Source organism: Narcine bancroftii, chromosome 3 (assembly GCF_036971445.1).
Source record: "Narcine bancroftii isolate sNarBan1 chromosome 3, sNarBan1.hap1, whole genome shotgun sequence".
NCBI classification, from domain to species: domain Eukaryota; kingdom Metazoa; phylum Chordata; class Chondrichthyes; order Torpediniformes; family Narcinidae; genus Narcine; species Narcine bancroftii.
Genome location: NC_091471.1, coordinates 347,093,021 through 347,111,983, shown reverse-complemented (window position 1 = coordinate 347,111,983; position 18,963 = coordinate 347,093,021). Strand labels below are relative to the sequence as shown.

The 18,963-nt window shown below is 38.9% G+C and overlaps 1 protein-coding gene across 4 annotated transcripts in view; it reads left to right on the top strand.

Moving 5' to 3' along the window:
* Window positions 1-18,963, top strand: part of LOC138759353 (myosin-10) — a 141,262-nt gene that overhangs the window by 88,404 nt on the left and 33,895 nt on the right. For all 4 annotated transcript variants that reach the window (XM_069929580.1, XM_069929579.1, XM_069929578.1 and 1 more), the window contains 11 exons: window positions 1,358-1,453; window positions 2,621-2,739; window positions 2,829-2,981; window positions 5,388-5,561; window positions 6,466-6,639; window positions 8,676-8,790; window positions 11,368-11,561; window positions 14,753-14,874; window positions 15,985-16,054; window positions 16,952-17,112; window positions 18,697-18,805. In XM_069929580.1, coding sequence (XP_069785681.1) covers window positions 1,358-1,453; window positions 2,621-2,739; window positions 2,829-2,981; window positions 5,388-5,561; window positions 6,466-6,639; window positions 8,676-8,790; window positions 11,368-11,561; window positions 14,753-14,874; window positions 15,985-16,054; window positions 16,952-17,112; window positions 18,697-18,805 — 1,487 coding nt within the window. The remainder of the gene's footprint in view (window positions 1-1,357; window positions 1,454-2,620; window positions 2,740-2,828; window positions 2,982-5,387; window positions 5,562-6,465; window positions 6,640-8,675; window positions 8,791-11,367; window positions 11,562-14,752; window positions 14,875-15,984; window positions 16,055-16,951; window positions 17,113-18,696; window positions 18,806-18,963) is intronic.

Below are 18,963 nucleotides of genomic sequence, written 5' to 3'. Positions count from 1 at the left end.
GTATTGTTCTTGGATTTCTCCAGAATTGCGTTCCTGCATTTTAGATGATTGTGATGTTTGTTCCACTGTGTTCACTTTTTTAAACCCCTAAATCAACACTGCACAGTAGTATAGATGGGGATTTTTTTTAAAAATAGGAATTGCAGTGGCAAGCAACCAGTAGACCATTAATCTGTTCAATTCAATAACTCCTGGTATAGTTTTAGATTCCAGTCAGTAGGAAAGCAATCATTACATTAGGGGGAAATTTTAAAAAAAGATTAAATATGCAGTTTCTCCTTTTGGTTCATGATTAACAGTATTGTGCCCAAGGTTACATTGTGCTAAAAGTTACTCTTTGGTATCTCAGTCAGGAAGTAATAGTGCCAGACAATTCTGAGTGTATAAGATTGTTTGTCTGGAATGAGCTGTGGTAGAATTGGCCATGTTTGCCTCCCAGTTGAATACTTATTCATGTGAAGAATACTCAAATATTTTCTGCATTTTGTCACTTGCATTCTCTTCATTTTTTTTTGCTTGAGGTTTCAAATGCTTGTGTATCAAGAACTGCATGCCTGTTATCTTTGGATGGCTAGACATCTTGATTTTAACTGTGATGACCCAGCATGGTGAAATAGTAATTTCTGCCAAGTCTTGACTGGATGCACACGTGGCTTAATATAATGTAGACTTCCAATATTTAAATTTCAGGGGCACTTTTTCTCTTTTCATTTTATTCATAAAGCAACCTCAATCATCATGAACCCTCACCACCCAGACCATGCCTTCTTCTCACTGCTTCCATCAGAAAGGAGGTACAGGAGCCTGAAAACTCACATCCAGCAGTACAAAATCAGCTTCTTCTCCTCTGCCTTCAGATTTCTGAGTGGACATTGAACCTCACTAATCTCTTCTTTTGCACTATTTTATATATTTTTAAATTTAATTTACAGCAATTTTTGCTCCTGTATTGCTACCCCAAAACAACAAATTTCAAAGTGCATGTTTATGGAAATAAATTCTGATTCTGAGGTGATAGAATTAAGTGCCAAATGCTTTTGCTTTATTGCAAATAGCATTAACCAGTTTGATGGTTGACTTGGCCCTGCCCAACTTGCATTCCAAGTCTTAAATCTAAGATTGCTCTGCCCCATTAGTAAAATCCAAGCTGCACTGCCTTGCCTACATCACAACTTTTTCCCCCTTGTTAAAGCAGACATGATTGGTGGGGAAGGTCAACCCTTGGGTTTGTGAGAAATGTGTCAATATTAGATGACAAACATCTGGTCATTCTTTGAAAGATCTATGATTTTCTGGAGGCTGGTATTTGATGATTGAAAAGTCCCATTCCATTAATTAGTCTGATGTTTTATCACAGCAATGCTAAAGGTGGCCTCATCAGTACTGCAGTTTGGTAATATTGTGTTCAAAAAAGAAAGGAACACGGATCAAGCATCAATGCCAGACAACACTGGTAAGTTATTTCATCGGTTTGTGGAGATTCTCATCATCATCATTTCCAACACATGGTTGCTAAGCTATTTGCTGCATTTTGTGTACAGTAAAAAAAATTTCCTCATGGGTCTAAATTTATTGGTAGGAAACGGTTCCTGTGGCCATCCTATGCTCTCTATAAACACTTAATATTCTAGCCTTGGCCTCCTTTCTTCTTCTAGCCAAAAGATAATGAAGCCCACTGAGATTCCATGGCGCCATCTTGGATGAGTTAAATAACACATCAGTTTAAAGATCAAACAACCTCATTTCTCCATTGGATACTTGCATTGGAATTGAATTTGTGTATAAAAGTAGGGAATATATATGAATTTGATTCAAAATCTTTTCAATTATGGAGTAAACCACAAACTTAATGAAGACCCATCTTGGAGTGAATGAAAGCGGAAGGGTTCTTGGGCATAAAGTGACAAATACCCGTGCAATGAATAGTTTAAATTGTTGTATTCCGATTTCTGCATGGAGATTTGCAGCACTGGAGGTTATCACTGGCCCCTAGTGTCTACCAGTTCTTCCCTGAAGAATCCAAAACCATCTTTGCCCTGGTCTTGCTCCTTCCTTTGTTTCTTATGTTTGTACAATTTGTTTTTTTGAAGTGCAGTGATCTCTGCCTCCTGTTATTTTTCTGACAGCGTTCTATGATTTAATGACTTTCTCCATGAAGGAATTTTTCCTGAATACACCTTGCTTTTTGCTCAAGCATAAACACAATAAAACTTGTTAGCTGGGTATCAGAAGGCAACAGCTACCAGTATGATATTAAATGAGAGCAGAATATCAGATTGGGGGCAAGGGTTGAAATGGTGCGATGTGAATATGGAGCATAATTATCGTCGATTCAGTTTTGATAGCATCAGGATCCTGGTTGTTGGTTTATGAATAAATTGGCCTGTTTGTTTAATGCTGTGCTCTTGTGTTTGAAGTATTTCTACTTTCAGTGGTTTGCCTTCTATATTCAGAGCTAACAAGTCGGTGAGAATTTATTCCTAATCAATTCCAAAAATTATTCATCACAGCGGTACACAAAAATTGTTGACAGCGTGAAAGAAATATGTGTTTGGACTTGCATGGAATATATTGATCACTTATTTCAAGTACAGTATGGATTAATGAATGTCCTCTTAAGCTGCTCAGAAACTCTGTCACCTGCTGGGAATGAATGTAATGGAGTTCACTCGTGCTATACTCACCCCACGCATCAAAGTTGGCCGAGACTATGTTCAGAAAGCGCAGACCAAAGAGCAGGTATAGTTGTGGCTTGTGGAAATGCAAGTGAATTGAAGCTCCTCCTTTGGTTTGATCTTTGTTTAAAATAAAATTGTTGTTGATTCAAGGCTGACTTTGCAATCGAAGCATTAGCAAAGGCGACTTATGAGCGCCTGTTCCGTTGGCTTGTCCATCGCATCAACAAAGCTTTGGATAGGACAAAGCGCCAGGGAGCTTCTTTCATTGGCATATTGGATATTGCTGGTTTTGAAATCTTCGAAGTAAGTAAAGCTTGATTGTATTACATCTTATCGCTTCCTTCACTTGTTTCCCAATAAAGTTGCAAGAGAGTAACCAAGTATGAAACTCGACTGATTTTCAGACAGTTACACCTCGATTTGGGTTTGCAGACAAGTTGTTGACGTTGAGATCTACATGGCTTGGCTTTGAGCTAGAGGAAAACACAAGAAGTGGGCAAGAGTGCAAAAAGGAGATGGAAGGAAATGAATATTTGGGCCTGACTGGGAAGTGATGAATTTGAATATTGAGTAAGAAATTGCCAGAGTAGTTCAACAGGTCAGACAGCATCCATGGGTAGAAATAGTCAACATTTTGGGTCTGAACCCTTGATCAAGACCAAGATTGAATGGGCGAACTTGCATATAAAGTGGGAAAGAAGCTGGGGATGTGCCTGCGGTGATGGAAGGTGTGGGAGGTGGAGAGACAGGTAGAGGGAGAAACCACTCAGGAATGAGGTAGAAAAAGTCAGACAGAATTGCTGAAGGAACTCAGCAGGAAGTGGACAAATATGTTGGAACCTGTCTGCTCAAGATTCCAGTAGGTTTTGAGTCTCTTTAAATTTGAATATTCTGGGTTTGGGATGAGAGTAGGGATATGTGGTTGAGAGGAAAAATACTTCAGCCATGATTCGAATGGTGAAATGGGCCTAATTTTACTACAACCCTCTCATGATCTTGTAGCACCATTATTAATGTTTCACATTTTGTCATCTTTCCAATCGGGTCAGAATCTGTTTAATGGTGACTTGTGCAGAGTTCCAATTTTTTTTTTCAAATTAAATGCTAATGTCAGCATTAAATATTGATATATAAAAAAAATTAAGTGATTTTATTTACTGGGGACCAGATTTACTCAAAATATCAATGTGAAAAATAAATTTTGCAAAAAGAAAATGCATTTTGTTTCCAAAATATCTGATTTTTCTAAAATGTTTAAATCTTTCTATTCCTTACCTTGCTCTGATCCCACTGAATTCTAGAAGGGTGAATGTTTTCAGGATGGTATATACAATTATTTGGAAATACAGGGATTGATTAGGAGTAGTCAACACAGTTTTGTACGTGGTAGATCATGTTTAACAAATCATAGTGTTTTTCGAGGCGATACTAAGAAGGTGAACGTGGGGAAGGCTGTGGATGTTGTCTATATGGACCTTAATATGGCCGTAGACAATGTTCCGCATAAGAGGTTAGTCAGGAAGGTTCAAGCATTAGGTATTAATGTTGAAGCAGTGAAATAGATTCAACAATGATTGGATGGGAGATGCCAGAGAGTAGTGGTGGAAAATTGTTTGTCAAATTGGAGGCTGGTGACTAGTGGAGTGCCTCGGGGATTGGTATTGGGTGCATTGCAATTTGTTATATATATTAATGATCTAGATAATAGGGTGGTAAATTGGATTGGTAAGAATGCAGATGATGTGAAGAATGGTGGTGTGTGGACAGTGAAGAAGGTTATCAAAGCTTGGAGTGGGATATAGGAGAATTAAAGAGTGGGCTGAAAGATGGCAGATGGAGTTTAGTACTGATAAATATGAGGTGCTACATTTTAGGACTAATTAGTAAAGGTCATACACGTTAAATGGTAGACTATTAATGAATGCAGTAGAACAAAGGGAATTAGGAATTCTGGTACATAATTCCCTGTAAGTTGAGTCACATGTAGACAGGGGGATGAAGAAAACATTTGGTATGTTGGGCTTCATAAATCAGAATATTGAATGCAGGAGTTGGGATGTCATGTTGAAGTTGTATAGGGCATTGATGAGGCCAAATTTGGAATATTGTGTACAGTTTTGGTCACCAAATTATAGGAAGGATATAAACAGAATAGAGAGAGTGCAGAGGAGATTTACAAGAATGTTGCCTGGAGTTCAGGGTTTGAGTTACAGGAAAAGATTGAGCAGTCTGGGACTTTATTTCCTGGAGCATTGAAGATTTGATAGAGGTATTTAAAATTATGAGGGGGACAGATAGTCAGTGTTGACAGGCTTTTTCCATTGAGAGTGGGGGAAGATTCAAACAAGAGGACATGGATTGAGATTGAAAGGGGAACTTCTTCATTCAGAGAATGGTGGGAGTGTGTAATAACCTCCTGGCCAAAGTGGTAGATACGGTCTCGATTTTAATATTTAAGGAAAAGTTTCATAGGTACATGGTTGAGAGAGGTGTGGAGCGTTATGGGCCTTGTGCAGGTCAATGGGACTAGGTGGGAGAAGATGTTCAGCATGGGCTAGAAGGGCTGAACTGGCCTGTTTCTGTGCTGTAATGGTTGGTGGAAGGTGCCGACAGGGCTTTTGAAACTCTTCCTGCTTATTTTTTCTGTATCAATATTCAGACTTTGCATGCTGTTTGAACAAACAATAAAAATGCTACTTTTAATTACAGTTGAACTCCTTTGAGCAGCTGTGCATCAACTATACCAATGAGAAGCTGCAGCAACTGTTTAACCACACCATGTTTATCTTGGAGCAAGAAGAATACCAGCGGGAGGGCATTGAGTGGAACTTCATTGACTTTGGTCTGGATCTGCAGCCGTGCATTGACCTCATTGAAAGACCTGTAAGTATAAGAATTCTGAGTTTTGCAAATACTACCATCATTACTGTAGAAAGAGCTGTAATTTTCAAATGATCTCTCATTTGGGGATAAATGGACGAGGCGACAGCAAGCAAAAATATTTTGATGAACCTGTCATCAAAAAGAGATGAAGAATCCTTAGACAGTAGGGAGAAAAGAATATAAATAAGGAACCTCAGTTGCAATTCTAGTCAAACCTGTGAAGATGGGCAAAAAGTCAGGGTCTGGTCTATTATTTGGAAATTGCCCTGTGCCCCCCTCCAAATATATTTCCTCCACACATCAGAATACTAAATATTCAGGACTTAGTAGTCTGCTAACTGGGACTCCTCAACCCAGTACAGAAATTGGCCGGCGAACGCGGCGATCATGCAGACCCCACCGGGGGGGGGGCATCGAACTTCATCCAAGGTAGGTGACTGCAGGGCGGGAAATGACGAGCAATGGCAGGAATACAGTCCAATCAGAGATCGGCGCTGCCGTGACTTTTCTCCTGTCGTCAGCAGCAGGGAGAAAATACCAGCAGAGCTGCCAGTCCAATAAATCAGTCTTTGACTTCAACTCCTGGTGTGTGTATCGTTCTTTCCACACTTCGTGCATGCTCCAACTTCAAATTAATGTATACCCTTAAGCCAAACCAGAAATCAGAACACCACCCTTAAATTTCTCAGTAGAGAAGTAATCTTGTTCATTTTTGGATGCCATTATCTGTAAATTTTTCTAAGACATCCAAATAAATTAAACACATCTGGAGAGGGTTTTAAAAGATGAAGGCATTATTTAAAAAGTTCTAACCTGGGGGGGGGGGGAAAAATTAAACTTTACTAGTGTTTTGAAGAATATTGAACATAAACTTAAAATCTGAGATGTTTACTTGTTTTGTCAGGCAAATCCTCCTGGTGTGTTGGCTCTGTTGGATGAGGAATGCTGGTTTCCAAAGGCTACTGATAAGACATTTGTTGAAAAACTGAGCCAAGAACAAGGTACTCATTCAAAATTCCAAAAGCCAAGACAACTCAAAGATAAAGCTGACTTCTGTATTATTCATTACGCTGGCAAGGTATGTCCACTCAATGGAATGCTAAATATTTAGAATATAAATTGGTAACAATAACTGAAACCCTGAAATAGATACTTGGGTCAGAAAACCAACTTGAAGCTGATGTGCATATCTAGGTATGTTCTTACCATAGTGACTTCACTAGATTCCAAATTTGGATGATGTACCAACTTACCTAAATAGAATTTGTTAGCCTATTTTGACCCACTGGATATTTTTGGCATTAATCATCCTGAGAAATGAACAATATTATCTGGCTTTGCCTTGGGTTGAAATTGTGCCCTTTGTTCATTCTTTCATACTAATCCCAATGAGTCAATTATAAAGGAGGTTTTTTTATACAATTCTCAACACACTTGACTTTCCCTTAAAAGGAGTTGTTTTTCAGATTCTTAATCGATCTGTAGATTTCCATTAATTTTCACAATTTTTTTTTTGGCTTGGGGTATTGTCAGCTTAAATTCTGTTCCCTAAATACTCTGAACTGAGTGCCTCACTGAACCTTTATCCCCTTTTACATTTGTGTCCCACTAAATCGGCCATTCAGTGCCCCGGGATAGGAATGGCGTTTTTGCTGTTCACACTTGACCACTCTTAACTGGGACACTGCACGCAATCACACCCACAAGGAGCCATCCCTTCTATCAGTGATGTCTGATGCACCAAGCGATGGTGGGCCTACCCTAAATCCTAATCAATATATTATGATTTTATATTTGAACAAAATTAATTATAACAATTAAGCTTTATGTACAGCACAGTTTGAGCCCTTCAGCCCCTAATGTAGTTGTGCTGTTGTTGGGAAGTGCTAGCAATAAATAGCAGTAGCGGATCATTTTTAAACAGTGTGGGGAAAGTTGGTGGCACTATGGTGCACACTTTATACAGTGTGGGAATGTTGGTGGCGCTATAGCGTACAATTTATGCAGAGTGGGAAAGTTGTTACCGCTATCGTGCACAATTTATAAATATAGTGGGGGAAAGACGATGGCAGATCTGCCCTCCCAGAATGCTGTGCAGCAGAGAAAGGGCTGTATGCACAGCTGCATGCATGGAGCACTCATGTAGGGGTTTCTCTGCCATGTGGCATTCTAAGAGTGCAGATCCCCCATCGCTTTTTCCCATGTTCTTTATAAATTGTGCGTTTATAGCACTACCAACTTTCCTACGCTGTTTAAAAATAGTCTGTTATTGCTATTTATTTCCCCTCTCCCCTGCTGCAGCTTTGCCACGGCAAAGTTTATACATTCATTTTAATTTTCCATCACCTTCCTGCACTCATGCAAATACTTGGGTCATCTCTGTCTTAGAATGCAATTCCCCGTTCTAAACTTGCCTAATTGCAACGCTGGTGTCTATAGATGCCAGGGATTGCAGTAGGATCAAGGCCGTCAATCCCCAGTGTGAGATTATGTCACTTCACACATTAGTCCCTTTTCAGGCCGATTGGCCATTAATTCCTGGGACCACCTGCAAGTGAAAGGGGCTTCTAGGTCCATTATTCATACCAATCCTACTTTGTCAACTGGAGAATTCCAGGAATGAAACCAGTTTAAATCAGAAATAAAAATGTAATATTAGCACCTGTGACCATGAAGTTAGAGGAGTGTCACAAAATCCTTTGGTCCACTTATTTCCCAAGGGAAAACACCCATCCCTGCACAGACGCACACATGCTAGCCTTTGAACTGGCTTCATAATAGCCCCTTTCACACATTCAATGCAAATCAGTTTGATGAATAAAAGAATTTAATTGTTTACAGTGTTGACGAGTGGTTCATCTGGTAAATACTGCATCAGTTAGCATATTAAAACTAGGTATTTAGCTATGTCCACTTGTAGGGATTTGACCAGTTATGTATTTTTTCCCTCGGATAAAACAATTGTTGGTGAAAGAAAATTTATCCTTTTAAGAGGCTTTAAAAAAAAAACCCAAGAATTTCCAGAAAGCTACAAAAATGTTTTGCAATGGTATTTTTCAATGTGTCACAAGTATTGGTATTTAAAGGTAATCTGTCATTTTATTTCCCTACCAGGTGGATTACAAGGCAGATGAATGGCTTCTGAAAAACATGGACCCACTCAATGACAACGTTGCAACCCTTCTCCATCAATCATTGGACAAGTTTGTGGCAGAGTTATGGAAAGATGGTTAATAATTAGATTTTTTTCAATATTACTGTCTAATGAAAGTGGTGTGAGTGTTTACACAAATTTCAATGTTATTAAAAGTAAAACTTTGTGTTTTCAAACAAAGTAAATTTTAATTTTAGAATGACTGATTTTGGAGATTTTGTTTCACAATTTCTTATTTTCAGCCACTTTTTTGGACTTTGTTCTGAATGATTTTAATGATTTTCCATCAGAATTTGGAAAAGTTCAAGAGAAACAATTTTTAATGTGGTGAATAGAAGAAAACAGGTTTGTGATGGGGTGAAAGGCAAAAAAGATTAAATGACATGATGATGGACCACAGTGTAGAAGGTAAATGGGATTAAGTCTAGTCTGAGGGTTGGATGAATAAAGCAGAAATGTTATTTAATTATCAAAGGAAATTTTTAAAATCTGGAAATAATATAAAATTGATGAATTCCTGGGCACGACACCCTTCTGGACAAGATGAAATCAGATGAGGTCTTGCCTTGATGTTCAATGGATTGGAGTAGGTGGCCAACGTTAGATTGGGATGAGAATTAGAGACAGGCAAAAGGAAGTTCAAGGGCAAATGTGGACTAAGCAGAGGTATATCCCAAAGCACTTGTGCAGTTTATGACCATTATTAGAAGGAATGAATGTAATATCCTGAAATGAAAGTATCATGAGATTGCTGCTTCATCTGGGAGGTGTACTTAATGCTGTGGATGGTAGAAAAGGACAAATGGCAAGTGATTCCACATGAAAGTACAGAGAAATAGGATTGGAGGAGTAAAGTCGAATAACCTGAAAGGAAAGACCCTTCTGGAATTTTGAGAGGTGAAGATGTCTGGTGGTAGAATTCATGGAGAACATGCAAGCTGGAGGGGTGGGCTAAATGAACTTGGTTCTGGGCAGGAGAAGGAACAAGTATTGAAAATGGGACAAACATGATTGCGAACCTTTGGTTAAGGTGGAAGGATCTCCTAAGTTTAGAAAAAACCCTGTCACAAGTGCTTGTTTGGCAGGTGTTGTCCAATTAGGCTTATTGGGAGAATAATGTTTTGGTGGAGGCAAATTGTAGTTGAGAGAAGAGTTTGAAAGTTTGCAATGGATATGGCAATTTGTCTGCATGCTTAAAATATGGATTAGAAATGGGCTGTGAGGATAACACTTGGCAGTAAATGATGCTTTAGTTGGGGCAAAGGTAATAAAGGGTACCACATTCAACATCTACTTATTAAGAAGACTATGTGAGTGACTTCCTCCTTGGGAAAATCATTTTCTCTTTGGTCACTTCCTAAATAAACATCATTCCAACAGGCTTCAGTTTTCTGCAGGGTTTCAGATTTGTCCCAGTGAAGCTGAAGAAATCTTGATGAATGATGCCTCTTCATTTGGATGATATCAGTAATAAATCTCCACACTGGAGAGCTCAACGATTCTAGCATTTTACAGCAATTTTGTTTGTTTTCATGATAATAGTTCAACAGCGCAGAAATGGGTCCTTCAGCTCATCATATTCAATGCCAACCTTCCTGTCCATCGACACAAATCCCTTTTGCCCACATTGGATGTGTGTCTTCTTTGCCTTGCCGATTCAACTGCCTGCCTTAAAGAATTGCTTGTATCTGATTCCAGCCCCAATTTTATCAGCAAGTTCTAAACATCAACCACTCAGTTTAAAATAAGATGTTCCCCCTCAAAGCTCCTTTAAAACTCATTTCTCTCATCTTAAACCTTGTGTGTGTGAATCCCTTACCATGGAAAAATTATTCTATCTCCCCTCTCTCATTCTTGGAAATTTGCATACCACTAATAACTGCTCTGCCTCCTTCATTCGAAGAAAATCAAGCCCAACCTAACCAGTCTCTCTCCATAACTACTGTACTCCAATTCAGGCAACATCCTTATGAACCTCCACTGCACTCTCTCCAGCAGAACCGTGAAAGCCGATAGTGTGACAACCAGAGTTTGCACGTGTACTTTCTAACTTGTGTTTTGTGAAACTTCAGTGTAACATCCCATCTTGCACCATTTCCAGACAGATATTTTTCTAACTCCTTCACCTTGCAGCACCATTTTTTTCACTTCCTCTCATCTCTTTATCCTAAGTACAGAAAGGTGCCTTTCAGCCCATCATGTTAGCACCAACGGTCAAATATATATCTACTCTGATTGAATTCACCACCACTTAGTCTGCAGATGGCAATTCAAATGCTCATCCAGTTAATTAAATATTGTGAGAGTTCCTGTCTCCACCACAAGACAGTGTGTTCCAGATGGCAACCACCCGCTGGGTAAATGTTCTGTCATCCATTCCCATCTATTCCCTGGTATTAACCTTAAATCTTATGAAGGGTCATCAAACTGGAAACATTGTGTTTCTGGAGATTATATTTAACTCGCTACTATTGACACCTGTCATATTTTTCATTATATTTAACTTGTGTTTATGAAAAGATTAGAGAAGATTTTATTCGTGCAAGCATAAAGAGTGAAATTGTTGGCTATTCTATTGATGTGGTAGTTCAATGTCTTTCTGCTTTTGCAATTCATGAATTTTCAGTTACTTTTTTTAAAACATTTTTGCAGTTGACCGCATTGTGGGTTTGGATCAAGTAGCTGGCATGAACGAAACTGCCTTTGGTTCTGCTTACAAGACCAAGAAGGGCATGTTCCGCACAGTGGGACAGTTGTATAAGGAGTCCTTGGCCAAACTAATGGCAACGCTTCGCAACACGAACCCCAATTTTGTTCGGTGCATCATTCCCAACCATGAGAAAAGGGTAGGTGCATTTCCAGCAAGGCGAAATGGTGTCTCTGTCGGGCCAATGCAGAACGAAAGCTTTTCATTATGTAAAGTTTTATTTTCCCGAAGGTTTCGGCAGAGTGGAACACCACAAATGAGATGACCTTGTTCGTGGTGGGAGCAAGCCAAAATGTGGGAAGCTATAGGCTAATTATCTGAACATCTATTGATTAAAATCTATAATCAAGCAAGAAAAAGCTACCATATTATACTCACGTAATAGTCAATACCGTGTAAGATTCGACCCCTTATTACCGCGGATAAAAGTAGTGTACAGTAGCGGCAGCTACATTGCTCCTGCAATAACACACACACACACACACACACACACACACACACACACACACACACACACACACACAACCAGACGGGTTGAGCTCAGTGAGCAGACTAGTTTATTGCAGGCTGCTGGGCTGCACTTATACTCCCAGCCCGGACCTGGCTGAGAACCGCGCTGGAGGGCGCTGAATGGGTTGATCCCCATCATTAATGATATACAGTACAACTCCAATTATCCGAACCGGTTGGGACCACGCCTATTTCGGATAAATAAAATTTTCAGATAACTGGTCATTTTTTGAAAAAGCCCAAAAGCAACATCAAATCACTTGTAACAGCGTTTAAACAACAAACAAGGGAAGCCTTTTAAAGCATGAAACGATGTTTAATTCTCACCAAAAAAACAGCATGAACAAATTAAGGTAAATCCAACACCAAAACTTCAAAATTCTATTCAGGTTTCTACAAAATTTCAAAACTTTTTCAACCTGTAATGTCAGTTCAACTCCAAAAAAAATTTGGATAACTAATGATTTCTGATTGTTTCAGATATCCTCATTTATCCAACATTTTTCGAAGGCGAAATGGTGTCACGTTGGCCTCAATTTTTCGGATGAATGAGGATTTCTGATTTTTCTGAAGTCCTCAATTATCCGGGGAAAATTTTTTTTTTTTTTGGAGCTGAATGGATGTCACTTCCAGGTCCAAAAAATTTTGATAATTGAGGATTTTGAATAATTGGATTTGTAGTGTCCTAACATTGAGATTCTTTAAGTTAATTACTGGGATAAGAGGTCCCTATCCTGAACATGTTAAAATTTAGTTTGTATGCTTTAGAGCTTAGAAGTCCTGAGGGAGCATGTCCAAGTAAATGTTGAGATGGTTGCATTGTGGGAGAGGCACAGGAAAGTGCCCTTTAGCCCACCGTATCAATATTAAATACACGAGTACTCTAATTGAATTTAACGGCACTTGATCTAGAGATGGCAATTCAAGTGCTCATCCAGTGAATTATTGAGAGAGTACCTGCCTCCACCGCAGGCAGTGTATTCCAGTTTACAACCACCCTCTGGGTTATTTTCCTTTATTCAAACCCTTTTGCTTCCCAAATTAAATGAATGACCTCTGATTTTGGACTGAGTGATGAGGGAACGTTTCTCACACCCATCCTATGTACACCCTTTATAACTTTATACACCTTTGCCTTCTCTCCCCCAAGGAAAACTGTGTCTCCTCATACCTGAAAAGTACTAGGAAGCACACTGCCCCATCTCCTCTGCAGCCTCTCTCAGTGTCCAATATTATGGTGACAAGACTCTACACAGTCGTACCATAATCTCCATGCTTTTGAATTGTAGAAATATAGTTACAAAGGAGCAGTAACTTCAACATTTGATGTGTGTAGGAATTACTTCTGAGTTTAGAGAATCATTGGATTCTCTACCCCAGACACTGTGCTTAGTTGGCCAGCTGGAGGTATTTGAATTGTTTGAGGGCTATGTGGCGCTGTCACAGAAGAGTTGTGGGCCGGGGAGAATCAGCTGTAAACGTTAACTAGTAGGGTTGGCTTGAGCAGCCTGGTGGTCGAAAATGTTCTTGTTTGAATGAAAATGGGAAGTTTGTCAGATGGCATGGATCTGCGAGGGAAAGGGTGCTGTTTTGTCTAATATTTTTAATTGTATTCAGTTTAAGTGTAGAATAGATGCTGGCGTAGAAAATTGAGGAATAAAAGTTTGGAATTTCTTACAATGGAAGCTTTGAATTATGTCCTGCTGACTTCACTGACAAAGATATAGTAGTAATTTATGATGCTGTTTAGGCTTCCCCCTATTCCATGCTTGAACTCTAAGAGTCATTAATAACCATTTCTTTGTGGAGAGTTGTGCTAATACATAACTTGCTGACAGATCCCAGACAAGGGCATGTTACGTTTAATTCCAAAACTGGCACAAAATTGATTGTGCTGTTAGTAGAATACAAGGCCAAATAAAATTTGAAAGATTCATGGTAGTATTGAGGATTATGTGGCATAATTTTTCTGTTCAATTACACTGGACAACACCCCAAAAGGGGGTGGTGATGAACAACTTCAAGCTGAACACCAAGATAATTTCAGATTTGCTGCATCACGTCGGAATTTGGAGAAACATGAACTCTTCATGAATTTAGCAAGTTTCATCGCATAATGATAATGACACATTGCGTTAGTTCAACTGACCTAAAAATGCTTGGCCATTGATTTTTTTAATTGTCCTCACCATTTAATACCTCTTGTGTGAGCGTCCAAACTATAGTCGGCCGGCATTGGTGGATTTCAGTTGCCCTGATGCCGCTTTTCCTGGTGAAACCTTTCACCCTGTTCGTTACTGACTGCACTAAGATCAGCGGGGAAGACGTCCAAGTGCAAATGTTGAAAATGAATTTTCATTGACATGCTACATTTCATGGTTTTGTAGCTTAAAGTAGACATAGAATATGACTGGAGATCACAAAAAATAGGTTACATGTTTAAAAAGAAAAGGTACCTGTTTGGAAAATTTTAAGGTGATTTAATGATTAGCAGCCTAAAATGCAAAAAAATACACCCAAAAGTGTTCAGGGAGCAAAATCTTCGTTGTCCGGTGTTATGATTAATCTGTTTTTCATCTTTTGGGGGCATTTTACGTCGTAACATTAAAGCAGCAGTTGCCTTCTTTTCTAACTTTGGGACTGCTAGTATTAACCTTCCGAACACCAAACATTACTGACGCAGTTATAAAGAAAACTTGCTATGTTTACTATTCTTTAAATCTGCACGTAACCTGATTGCCTAGTGCCATATTTGAAGGGAAATTTATTGACATGATGCAAACTGGAAATTGCTTATGTAAATGGATTTGTACTCTACAGGCTGGAAAGCTGGATCCTCATTTGGTTCTCGACCAGTTACGTTGCAATGGCGTTTTGGAGGGAATTAGAATCTGCCGTCAAGGTTTTCCAAACAGAATTGTCTTCCAGGAGTTCAGACAAAGGTAACGTGTTAGGAGGAAGAAAACATTACTGACTACATTTTCCTTAATTTGACTTGTAGAGGTCATTTTGTATGTGTTGTACCCTGTTGGTTCAGAAAGCGTTGTATCATATTCATTGATCAATTTGTTCTGATTTAATTCTAACATGGTGTCAGTCAAAGGAGTCACTGAATGGAACACAAATATTCTTGACTCAATTCTTCAAGATTTAACCTTTTTAAAATATCTCTCCCAAACAGCTGTCAAATCATGTGGGTCCAATATATTTTAATTATGATGCATTGTCTTTAGTTTTACGCTGAGCAAGTGTAGATGGAGCTATGAACTGCTGTTCATAGGTGAGAGCAAGCAGGTGGCAGGATATATTGGAGCTAAATGGTTGAAGAGAGCTCTTTTCCAACTCTGAGCAAACACATTTACAATAAATTTAATCATCTGACTTGCCAAATTCCAACTAAATGGGATTATTGAATGACGTAATGCTAGCAAATGCTGGAAGTGCGCAGCAAGTTGACCAGATCCATGAAGAGAAAAGCAACAGAAGTTTGAGATTTTGCTTTTCCTTAGAAATCTGCTGATAAGTCATAAAGCGCAAATTCTTGATTTGATCCGTAAATGGTTATTGACTTGTTAGTCTGTGTTTTCTATTTCAGTTCTCAGCCAGCTGAAGATTAAATGTAACTTGCTGCTCCATTTACATTGGTCTAAGTTTTGCCTCCAGCAATATGACTGGATTTATTAACAACCATGCGTTGCACAATGTTCTACAAAATTGGGTTGGAAGTATTTTTGTATGAAATGGAAAATGGTCTTAAATTTAGAAACATTTTAATCTGATCTTTCTACACTTCAGGAACAGTGTATGGAAGCCAACACTTTTAAATTTAATCTTAATGTGAATTTTGTTCCTGGTAAATAAAGCTGTTCACATTGAAGCAACGATGTAAGAGTTGTCCAAAAGGTGTGTGGAGGCATCAACTTTATACTGTTTAAAGAGAAGAAACGACTTCAAATTGACAGATTTCATGATTAACATGTTAACACGAGTGAATGGAAAGGATCTTTTGGAAGTTTTAATGTGGGTTTGTAAACAGTTTGTTTCTTTTCCAGATACGAGATCCTGACCCCCAACTCCATTCCAAAGGGTTTCATGGATGGCAAACAAGCCTGTGAACGAATGGTAGGCAATTCCTTTAAGTCAGCGTTGGAGAATTTTGATACTGGCCAAGAAAGTTTAACTGGGGCTTAAACATCAGTACTAGAAACTGTTTGCACATTTGAAATTCCTTTAGATTTCCTTAGCTTGAGGGAGAATTGATGGGATGCAAGGAGAAAAGTGGGATTAGATTAGTGTAGTAGAACAGGGAAGTCTTCAGGAACTGTCATTGTAATATAATCCACAAAATATGAAGGGGAGACTCACCAGGTTCCATGCAGCATTTTTGGAAATAAAGTTTGGAAGTAATGTTTTGTGCCTGAACCCTTCATCAAGGTACGAGTCAAAAGCAGTCTCCTGAATAAAAAAAAATGGCGGGAGGAGAAGTGGGGGGGTGGGGGGGTGGGGGGGGATCATGGGTGTAGAAGAAAAAATTGATCTTATTGTATATGCAGTTGAAATGTTGCAAGTGTGGACTTCTATTTCCTTTGTAAACGAAGAAACCAGCCAGTTTCTGCTGGTTGTAGAACCAGACCCATGCCGAGTATACTTAGGAATGTGCTTTATGTGCAGAAGGAAGATAAGGGTTGTTTGTTCTCCTGTATAAAAATGTGCTGTCTGCCTACAGAAGGCAGAGTTCTATCCTGGTGTAGATCAGGACAGTCTCTCCGTGATATCTCAAAATAAAAGTCTCCGCCTGAGTTATTCTGGAAAAGAGATTTTCCCCGACAATGGTGCAGGGGGAGGAGCACAGGCTAATGGGCAAGAGGTCATGTGGATATAGGTGGGAGGGTAGAAGAAATTGCTGAAAATGGTTGGCATGAATGCGGTGGGATGAGGGCTTGTTCCGTGCATTGTGCTCTATTTGGCAATGTATTTATTGATGGATATGTTCAATGTTTTTCTTTTCACTTGAAACAGATTCATGCTTTGGAATTGGACCCCAATTTATTCCGGATTGGCCAGAGTAAAATCTTCTTTCGTGCTGGAGTTCTAGCACATTTGGAGGAAGAACGGGATCTGAAGATCACTGACATAATCATTCTCTTCCAAGCTGTCTGCCGTGGATATTTGGCCAGAAAGTATGTTTTGCACGTCCTGGTTTTTGTCACTGTCCGAGAATGGAATTCAAAATTTGAATGATTGCAAAGATCAGCTATAAATTATTTTTGACCAAGACCAAGTGAATAAATTTTCTTGTAAAATAATAGTTTAGGAAAAAAAAAGAGTTGGTCAGACTTGAAAGAGAAGATTGGTTGTTGCAACTGAAAAGAGGAAGTTGATATCGTCACAATGACTAGGTGCAAAACCATATATTGGTATTAATCTAGTGTGTTTGTGGAACCTGTCAAATAAAATGAATATTTTCAATGTTTGTTGGGCAACTCTTGGTTTGGCCATCGCTCAAACCAAATTGCAGTGCCTGACTTGTGAATCAATCCTGTCATTTCTCAAAGAAAATCCTTAAACATAAACTCCTGGTGTAAAATGATCTCCATCTTTGCAAGTGAATAACTGGCATCCAGTTTAACTAATGGCTGATTGATGGCATTAGCTGCAAGAGAAAAATGTGTAGGGTCACTCCAGGTCACAGAGGAAGCGTAAGGCTTGTTACTAAAACTGGAATGTCTCTCCTGGGCAATTTAACATCCTTGCTTGAATTTGGAGCTGGATTAAACAGCTTCTGGCTGCTGTGTAAAAACCACATACTCTTGTATATTATTCTATTATCATCCTTCAGAGTTGATGTGAAAACTGTCTTAAAAATGGATCCATTTCTCCAGGATTTTTAAAGGTATTATGCTCAAGAAATGCTTTTGATGCATAGATCATTTCGCTTTCTGTAACATTAAGATGTCAACTTTCCTTCAAGGGGTTAAAAAAATGTGGCCTTTATTTCATAGTGCAAATACAAAAATGAAAGCTGCACCTAGACTTTATTTGGGAAAATTGGCTTTCAGCTACATTATTATCGCATTCATGAGAAAAGAGAGGTGCATCTATAATTGCTTGATCTGCATCCCTCTGCAATCAAACTTTCAAAAATTTAAACTACCTTTCTCTTTCTTAAAAAAAAAACACTGCAGGATTTAGATTTGGGCTCAATTTTATTTTAGGAATTCTGTCCTCTCTTAAAACCGGCTTTCAACAATCCAATGACCTTTTTACTAAGATTTATGTCCTTTACCACTTAACCTTGAAGCTGCAAAAATTGCAGGATTCCTGCAGGAGGAAATGGATGTCTGGAAGCTATGAAATGTTATCCTTAAAATGTTCATTCTCCCAATACATATTTCCCTCTCCCATGTCTATTTTCTTTTGTTCCTGTATCATTCTATCTCTGATACTTGCCAAGCTAAGTTGGTGCAAGCTTTTACCACAGTCACTTTGGTTGCCTTGCTTTTTTTTTAAATCATCTTCACCATTTGGTAAAATTTATCCTTGTTTTGTATCCCAAAAATGTGGTTTGGTAGACTAATTGCCCACTGTAAATTGCTCCTAATGGAGGGCGGTTGAGATGATGTGGGAAGAATGTGGGAAGGATTACTGTAAATGGGAGCTGGATGGTTGGCATGAAGTTGGTGTGTGGAAAAGTCATGCTGCATGCCTTTGACTTCTTGACAACTGAATTAGCTTAAACTCTAATGCTTGTCTTTCCCTCACAGAGCATTTTTAAGAAAGCAACAACAGTTGAGTGCCCTGAAGGTTCTACAAAGGAACTGCGCAGCTTACCTGAAGCTCAGGCACTGGCAGTGGTGGCGGCTCTTCACTAAGGTTGTATTCACGGATAACGATTCATGTTTGCAACTTATTATAAGATGGTGAACTTGAGAATGTTTGGATTTGATATTATGATACCCTCTGTTCCATTCAAAAAGTCTCTTTGCTGGAGATTGCAAATGATCTTAAAGTATTTTTTGTTAGCAAGCCAT